Genomic DNA, 9,217 nt, shown 5'->3' on the forward strand with positions numbered 1-9,217 from the left:
TTTAATATTTATTCTTCAGCATCTATTTCTTCAGAGCAGAAATCTACTAAAACAATATTATTATAATTAATAACAACAATAAAAACGCACCTTTGTCTTTCTATTTTAGGCATTTAATCTTTTTTTTTTTTTTTCCAGTAAGCCCAGAGAGAAAGAAATCTAAACTTCACTGAGCTGCTTACTCTATACTGGATATAATACTGGGCCCTTTGCATAATTTGCTTGTTAAATCCTCACCACATCCCTAAAGACTATTATTATATCCACTTACAGAGTAGGAAATGAAAGTAACTTGCCCACAGTTATATTCATAGTTAGCAATGAAGCCTGAACTTCAATCCTGATCTGCTTAGTTCTAAAGCTTGTTCTCAGCAATATTACCTTGGGTAAAGCGAAATGTATATGATCTCAAGTAGATTAAGAATCCTCTCTATTATTGGGGCACCTGAGTGTCTCAGTAGGTTACGTGTCCAACTTCGTGGCTCAGGTCATGATCTCACAGTTCATGGGTTTGAGCCCCGAGTCGGGCTCTATGCTGGCAGCTCAGAGCCTGGAGCCTGCTTCAGATTCTGCGTCTCCCTCTCTTTCTCTGCCTCTCTCCCACTCACACTGTGTGTCTCTCTTAAAAATCAATAAACATTTAAAAAGAAAAAGAATCCTGTCTATTGTTAAAAAACATGAGATAGAACTGTGTGGATATGGAGTGATCTTCAAGATATATTGTAGAGATTTTGAATTGATAGTTGCATATGGTATAAAATTAAAAGGTAATAAAGTATAATAGTGACTAGTAAGTCTTGATTCCATCTTGTTGCTTGAATGTCTCCATTTTTTTTTCCCAGTGGCAACCGTTATTACCCGTCTCCTTGTATTTTGTTCTAAAGATATTCGATGAATTTACAAGCAGGAGATAGACACACATACACATATTTTGAAAACACAAGTAGTGGCATATTCTAAGCAGTGTTCTATATTTTCTTCCCCAGTAAACGAGATATTCTCTCTGAGGAAGGAAACTGAAAAAGTAAAGGTTCTGGAGTGAGACGGAGACTCACTTCTCACTATACATTCTCTGAGTAATTTTTTAACCATGTGCATGTGTTAATTTTTTTCAATTGTAAAGTATACACTAAGAAAACTTATGCATATTCTTGATCTTTGGATGAAGATCTTAAAACAAGTAGTGAAATTTCAAAGAAAACCAATTTGTTGTCCTTTTACTTCTTTTTTTTAAATTTTTTTTTAATGTTTTATTTATTTTTGATACAGAGAGAGACAGAGGATGAGAGGGGGAGGGGCAGAGAGAGAAGGAGACACAGAACCAGAAGCAGGCTCCAGGCTCTGAGCTAGCTGTCAGCACAGAGCCTGACGCGGGGCTCGAACCCACGAACGTGAGATCTTACCTGAGCCGAAGTCGGAGGCTTAACCGACTGAGCCACCCGGGCACCCCTACTTCTTTTTAATTTTGTGGTACCATTACCTTTCTTCTTGAGGAGCGTGATTTTTCAGCAACATTTACTTTCTGAATTAAGCTTTAGTCTGTGATGCTACTGAAACTCACTACTAAAAGGAAATGCTATTGTTGTGTGTGATATACAAGAATCAGGGTTTGGGGATAAAGCCTGGCCACCCCCTGGTAGTCTTCGTTTGAATAAAAATAGCTTTCGACCAAAATAACTTGTCATTAATAGCAAGTCTTGAGGTCATAATATTAAGAGATAAAAAGGATCATAATATAAAGTACTTACTTTACAGATGAGAAAACAGAGTACCAAAATGGTAAAGCAATATGCCTCAAGACATAAAGCAGAGAGTCCTGACCTCTAGTCCACTGCTTTCTCCATTAAAAAAAAATATCTTAAAACTGGGGCACCTGCGCCTGGATGGCTCGGCTGGTTAAGTGTCCAACTTCGGCTCAGGTCACAGTCTTGCAGTTTGAGTTTGAGCTCACCGTTGGCCTCTGTGCTGACAGCTCAGAGCCTGGAGCCTGCTTTGGATTCTGTGTCTCCCTCTCTCTCTGGCCCTCCCCCACTCATTCTCTCTCTCTCTCTCTCTCTTTCAAAAATAAATAAAAAACATTAAAAAGATTTTTTAAATACCTTAATAATTACCTTATAAATATTTTATTCACTAAATTTGTCACAAAAAGGATATGTTCTCTATCACCCCCCAAAAAGCGGGGAAATAAAAGCAATTATAATTCCTGCAAACTATATTAAATGCAAGCTTCTTTCAAATTTGGAAGTTAAAGTTGGTCCGAGGGTTGTGGGTTATTGTTAAGCTGATTAACAAATTTGGAAGTTAAATTTTAGATAAAGTTAGAATTTCTGGAAGAAGTCAAGCTTTAGGGATGAGCTAGGATTTCTGGAAGAAGTCAACCTTAATGGGGAGTTTGAGAGAGGACACAGAGTTGGCTTGTGGGGTAAGATGGTAAAGATTTTTCCTGCGTAGGGGGCAGCATTAAAGAACACCCAGAAATGTCAGTGGGTGTAGGGAACAAAAGAATCTTTCAGAAGAAATCTGTAGGCAATGCATGTTAGTGAGATGGGAGAGGGGAGATTTCATTTTCTTTTTTATCTTCTTAAAAGTTTTCTCTCTGAAGGATAGTAGAGAATGAAACCAAATTCTAAAACTTTTCAATTTACATAAGAACATTAATTGCTCTTAAGGTTTGTTTTTAATGCAGCAGGCTTTTTTTTTTTATTAAGACCATTTTTTAAAAGAGTAGTTTTAGGTTTGCAGAAAAATTAAGGGGAAGGTACAAACAGCTCCCACACCTGCCCAGTCCCCCCACATGCACGGCCTCCCCCATTATCACCTGCCCCCATGAGAGCCTTACATTTGTTAATAAACCCACATTGACACATCATAACCACCCCAAATTCAGGGCTTACATTAGAATTCATTCTTGGTGTTGTACATTCTGTGGGCTTAGACAAATGTATAAATGACATGTATCCATCTTTATGGTATCATAGAGAATATTTTCACTGCCCTAAAAATCCTTCGTGCTCTGTGTATTCATCTCTCCCAACCCCCACCATCCCTACCACTAACCACCAGGCCACCCCAGGCAACCCCAAGCAACTGTCTCCACAATTTTGCCTTTTCCAGAATGTCATGTAGTTGAAATCATACAGTACGTAGCCTTTTCAGATTGGCTTCTGTCACTTGGCAGTATGCATTTAGGTTTCTTCCTGGTCTCTTCATGGCTTGAGAGCTCATTTCTTTTTAGTGCTGAATTATATGCCATTGTCTGGATATACCACAGTTTATCCATTCACCTTCTGAAGGACAGCTTGCTTCCAAGATTTGGCAGTTATGAATAAAGCTGCTGGAAACATCCATATGCAGGTTTTTGTGTGGACATAAGTTTTTAACTCCTGTGGGTAAATACCAGGAAGCAAGATGGCTGGATCATATGGTGAGTGTATGTTTGGCTTTATAAGAAATCACCAACTGTCTTCCAAAGTGTCTCCACCAGTTGCCATCCCACCAGGGATGAATTAACATTTCCTGTTGTTCCACATTCTTACCAGCATTTGGTGGTGTAGGTGGTCCAGATTTTGGCCATTTTAATAGGTGTGTGAGATACCACAGTTCTCCTCAACAATTCTCTCAGTGATGTGGTTTCTAGATCCCTCAACTGTTCTGTTTGCCCTTCTTAGAAACCTCTATGTGTGAGGAAACTGAGGCTCAAGGAGATAAATTATTTGCTGAAAGTCATATAGTTAACAACATTAGAGCTGAAATTTCTATTCATCATTGTTTACAATGAAATGACTCATACTATAGTGACTTATTTTTTTACTGTGAATAATACTTATACTATTATAATTATAGTATTACAAACTATAATAAGGAAAGGAAAAGAAAACGAAAGGAAAGAAATTCAAACAACACAATAGTAAGTGCAAAGCCCCTGAGGCTGGAGACGGTTTGGGTCTTTGAGGAACAACAAACCAAAGAAACAAATAAAAGTAAAGAAAAAATACTGGACTAGACAACATCAAGGATCTCAGGGACTCTGAGAAAAAAGCCAGACAACTTCTATGATTTCATTTTTCAGATGAAAGCATTCCTGCCTTTCTGGCTAAGAGGACTGAACAGGTTTGAAGGAAACCAGTATTGTTTTTATTTCGTAGTCAATGAAAATGAAATGATAGCTTCTGAGGAATATGCTGTCTTCCAGAGCTAAGAAATCCAAGGCACCTAATGAGCTTACTAGATTTTTCATGTCTGATGCTCAGATTTAAGATGATTGTACACATTCCCTATATACTTGGCAACTTGCTTCTCTAGCTAAAGTTTTCTTTCTTAAGAATATATAGACGGGGCACCTGAGATGCTCAGTCTGTTAAGCGTCTTATGGTTTGTGGGTTCGAGCCTTAAGTCGGGCTCTGTGCTGACAGCTCAGAGCCTGGAGCCCTGCTTCGGATTCTGTGTCTTGCTCTCTCTGCCCCTCCCTTACTCATGCTCTGTCTCTGTCTCCATAATAAATAAACATAAAAAAATTTTTAAAAAGAATATATGGACAACACAGGACACCTCAGTGATTCAGTTGGTTAAGCATTGGATTTTTGATTTTGGCTCAAGTCATGATCTCACAGTTGTGAGTTTGAGCCCTGCATAGGGCTCTGTGCTATCAATACAGAGCCCACTGGGGATTCTCTCTCTCCCTGTCTCCCTGCCCCTCTCCTGCTTGTGCATGCTCCCTCTCATTCTCTCTCAAAATAAATAAATAAACATTAAAAAATGAATATATAAACAACATATAATTCACAGAAATAGCTTGGTACCGTATTGTGTATTTATTCGAAAGTGAAACATATGTAGTGATAAGAGGTTTGTGCTTATTGTAAATGGTAAGATTTATGAATTGCTGAGTAAACCTTACGAAGCATCCTAGAAATCAGTGATCCTGCTTTGACTGATTTCTCTCTCGGGTCATTTCGAGGTCACTGTAGTCAGAGTCTTTACACTGCTTAGTCATGATGGGAATTACAGTTGACCTGGATTTCCCCATAGACTTTTCTGCTTGATGACCTCTGAAATATGACGTGTGAGCTCTGTTTCATTCTAAACTAAGTAGCAGGAAACTTCTGCTTTTCTTCCCAAACACACTCCCTCAAACATATACAAGTCAGAAGACCCGGAGAATCACACAACAGGTGTTTCTGGCATATGAGTTGCTGACAGGGACTCTGTGGGCAGCAGGATAGGACTTTCTCACAGGCTCCCAGGTACCACTTAACAAATCAGAACCATTTCCTACTAATTCAAACTAATTGGACAAGAACTATCTGAATTAGTAAAATCTTTAATCATATATGTAAGAAAATCTTCCTATTATAATAATTTTAAACTTCTAGAACTACTACAAGAATAATACACAAAATTCCCATATATCTTTTACCCAGATTCCCAAATCCTTTACATCTTTACCATATTTGTTTCATCAATCTATTTGTACATGTCCATATTCTTTTCTTTTTTTCCTGAACCATTTGAAGGGTCATCCTTTAATAGTTCCCTTTACCTTACATTACTTCCTATTTCCTAAGAATAAGGGCATTTTCTTTTGTGTTTTATTTTTTAAAATATCTATTTATTTTTGAGGGGGAGAGAGAGAGAGAGAGAGAGAGACAGAGACAGACAGACAGACAGAGTGCAAGCAAGGGAGGGAGGGCAAAGAGAGAGAGGGAGACACAGAATCTGAAGACAGGCTCCATCACTGACAGCACAGAGCCCTATGCGGGGCTCCAACTCACAAACTGTGAGACCATGATCTGAGCTGAAGTCGAAGGCTTAGCCAACTGAGCCACCCAGGGCATTTCTTAAATAACCACAGCATAGTCATCAAATTTGAGCCACTTAAATTGATGCACTAATTTTATCCAATCAACCATTCATATGCTTTCAATGATCCCAATAACGTGTATTTGACAGCCAGCAACTCCCTGCCTTGCGACTCCTCTTGGGTTTGTAAACTCCTGCGGCAGAACCTTAAGGATCAAACCATTTAAAACCCATAAACCTTTTTAATTTTTTCTTTCATGCACCCCAGAAATTTTATTATTTCATAAGCAATCAGAAATTGATATCAACACTAGAGAACAAGCGTAAGCACCTTGCATCCATGTAATTCCCGGCTAAAACCAAACAAAAAAGTTAGAATTTTAGACAGGCTTCTGTTGCAGAAATATAAATGTGAAGTTCCAGTTTGGCTTTTGAAATATTTAGAATACTTCCTCTCACCCTGTTATCACCTATAAGGCCTCCTAGCTAGAAATGATTGATGTAGTCGAAACTTGTTTTACAAAACTCTAGGGAAAGTACACAACGGTGTTCTTTGTTGTGTGACCTCCTTGTATTTAAAAGATTAATATTCCAAGTAATCCATTAAAACCCCACAAGGATACATTTCTAGTCCTGGAATTTCAGGCAGTTCTTAACAGGCAAAAAATCAGACCAGTGGTTGATGGGGGACCGGGACAGGGACAAGTTTGACTAGGAAGGAGAACAGAATTTTTCTGGAAGGATCAAAATGTTCTGTATGTTGACAAGGGTGTCACTTCTATGGATATATGCACTTGTCAAAATGGATTGAACTGTATACTTAAGGTCTGCTATGAATAGGCCGTTAGCAAAGTGGCGGTGAGGTGTGGGAACAGGGGAAGCTTTCTGTGTTCCTATGATTAGCTCTCACTCTTAGTGAGCCTAGCTTGTGTCTCCAGAGTATGAACTTCCCCAGTGTCCCTCAGTATTTTTCTCCCTTAAGGAGGACAGGATGTCTAGAATGGGCTGGAGTTAGCTAGTTCCTTTCCTTCAGGGCACTTGGGCTCTGGTTAACTAGTTTTCTCTGAGGTCAGGCCGTGTTAAGAACAGAGTATTCTGACAGGTTTCAAAATAGTTCCTTTACCCTCCACCCGCCAGAAGCATGAGATGATTTTTCTCTGATATGTACAGTGGGAACCCAGTGGGCCTCATGGAGATAACGCTTATAATATTTTGGGTCCCTCCCTATGACGAGGTCCCCCTGGGGTTTTTAACTCTCAGATTTCACCACACTGTGCCTCCGGTAATTTATGAGTCCCAGTTCACAAATTCCTACCTAGGTGCTGGCTCCTGTGGTAGTCTCCACTACTGAAGCTTGGCTCTGATAAGCCCTGTCTCCCTTTATTCATCTGTCTGGCTCCCCAGTCTGGAGGGCAGAGGTTTGCTATGTGTGTTTCCCCTCTCTTAAAGGTCCAAGAAGAGTAGTTAATTTTCAGCCTTTTAGGACAGAGTACTAACTTCTAAACTCCTTACATGTAGAAACAGAAACCAGAAGTTCGGGCTTTTTTCTTTTTTTTTTTTTTTTTAACGTTTATTCATTTTGAGAGAGAGACAGAGCAAGAGAGTGTCCAAATGCACACATGGGAGAAGGGCAGAGATAAAAAGGGAGAGAGAGAGTCCCAAGCAGTCTCCATGTTTGTGTTCAGCTCAACATGGTGCTTGTCTAAACCCTGAGATCACAATCTGAGCCGAAATGAAGAGTCCAGAGCTCAACTGCCTAAACTACCAAGGCCATTTCCATGTTCAGATTTTTTTTAAATGTTTATTTTTGAGAAAGAGAGAGAGTGCTCGCAGGCAAGCAGGAGAGGGTCAGGGAGCGAGGGAGACACAGAATCTGAAGCAGGCTCTAGGCTCTGAACTGTCAGCACAGAGTATCACGTGGGGCTTGAACTCATGAACTAAATTGTGAGATCATGACCTGAACCAGAGTCAGATGCTTAACTGACTGGGCCACCCAGGTGCCCCTTATAATACTCTGAAAATGTACCCAGAAAACTTTTTGATACAAAGTTTTAGAATGAAAAATTGGTCATTTATCACAGTGGAAAATTCTCATGATTCCCCTTTGTTTAAATTACAGTAGAAATCCAATTTCACTGGTATGGCACCCAAGACTCTTCATGGTCCAGCCCCAGTAGGACATTCTAGTCCCTCCACTAAGTAGTCTTCACCTTATCCTTGTATCTGGTCAGGCTGAATGCTGGCAGCTACAACCTCCTACGGATCATGCGTTTTCTTGTCTCTTGGGTTGTCATGTTATTCCTGACCCTCAAAGATTTCCACCTCCTTTGCTATTTAAATAAAACCTCATCATTTACATACCACAAACATTACCCTCTTTCTGAAGCTTTTCCTTCCATTCTTCCAATCCTCCAGCACTGACAACTTCGTTTTTAAAATACCTATATATTTCTAATCACCAACAGTATTTTGATTACACTTAATTGTTGACAAGTTTATGACATTAATCTCTTAAGGGCATGGACTACATTTCATTGCTTTTGAAATCCACCTGCTTAAAATTGTACTTGCACACTTAAGCTGACCAAATGACAAGGTTTGTGCTGGTTTACCTGACTTCGTTATTAACTGCACTCTCTTTCATTCTCACAAGTGTCATATTTGACAAATAAATTATATATAGTCACCTTCATACTGCGTGTTTGGTAAAGTTTTGAATGACTGGATGAGATTTAATTTGTCTTAATTAGCCCCACGTCTTAACACTACTATACGCAATATCATACGAATATACAATGTACGTAGTTAGAATTCTTTAAAAGTTAATTGCTTATGATGTCTTTTTTCCTTAAGCTTCACTCCCACCTGATTTAATATTGCTTCAAGTTACCTTGGGCAACGGAGCACTCAATTTCTTTTTTTGGCTCTCTGGTTTGAGTTGCTGTAACTTGCCTTATTTTGTAATCATCAGAAATACTTCCTGAAGCCGGTCTTCCAAAATCATAAAGAATTAAGAAAACCTCAAAAAAAAAAACCCCGCAGGAAAGGCTGATATGCAAAAATAAAAGTTGTCACCCAACCCTACAATTACTGCCTTGATAGGTTTAATTCAGGATAGGTGGCGCAAATCACTTTGTTTTGCCCAAAAGAAAGATGGACTCCGTCGGAGTCAGAGCCCTTTCCTTTCCGGACCAATCGCAATCTAGCATTCAGGGCACCCGGGAGTCCTCACTTCCGCCTCGTCTTCCTGGGTCTCTAATTCGGCGAGTCGGGACCGTCCGCCTCCGATCCGAAACGGCTGCGGCGGCGCCAGGGCGGCGAGGCCCCGACGCGGCGGGCGGGATGAGCGGGGCGCGCGTCGGAGCGGTGCGGACGCTGCGGGTGCCGGGCCGCCATGGCTACGCGGCCGAGTTCTCCC

The 9,217-nt window shown here is 40.0% G+C and overlaps 1 protein-coding gene across 1 annotated transcript in view; it reads left to right on the top strand.

The window, feature by feature from the left end:
- Nucleotides 1-9,031: 9,031 nt before the first annotated feature.
- The window catches only part of PEX7 (peroxisomal biogenesis factor 7), an 85,550-nt gene continuing 85,364 nt past the window's right edge, over nt 9,032-9,217 (top strand). Inside the window, exon 1 of the mRNA XM_029943235.1 lies at nt 9,032-9,215. Coding sequence (XP_029799095.1) covers nt 9,142-9,215 — 74 coding nt within the window. The 5' untranslated portion in view covers nt 9,032-9,141. The remainder of the gene's footprint in view (nt 9,216-9,217) is intronic.

This window comes from Suricata suricatta, chromosome 7, assembly GCF_006229205.1.
Source record: "Suricata suricatta isolate VVHF042 chromosome 7, meerkat_22Aug2017_6uvM2_HiC, whole genome shotgun sequence".
In the NCBI taxonomy this organism is placed as follows: Eukaryota; Metazoa; Chordata; class Mammalia; order Carnivora; family Herpestidae; genus Suricata; species Suricata suricatta.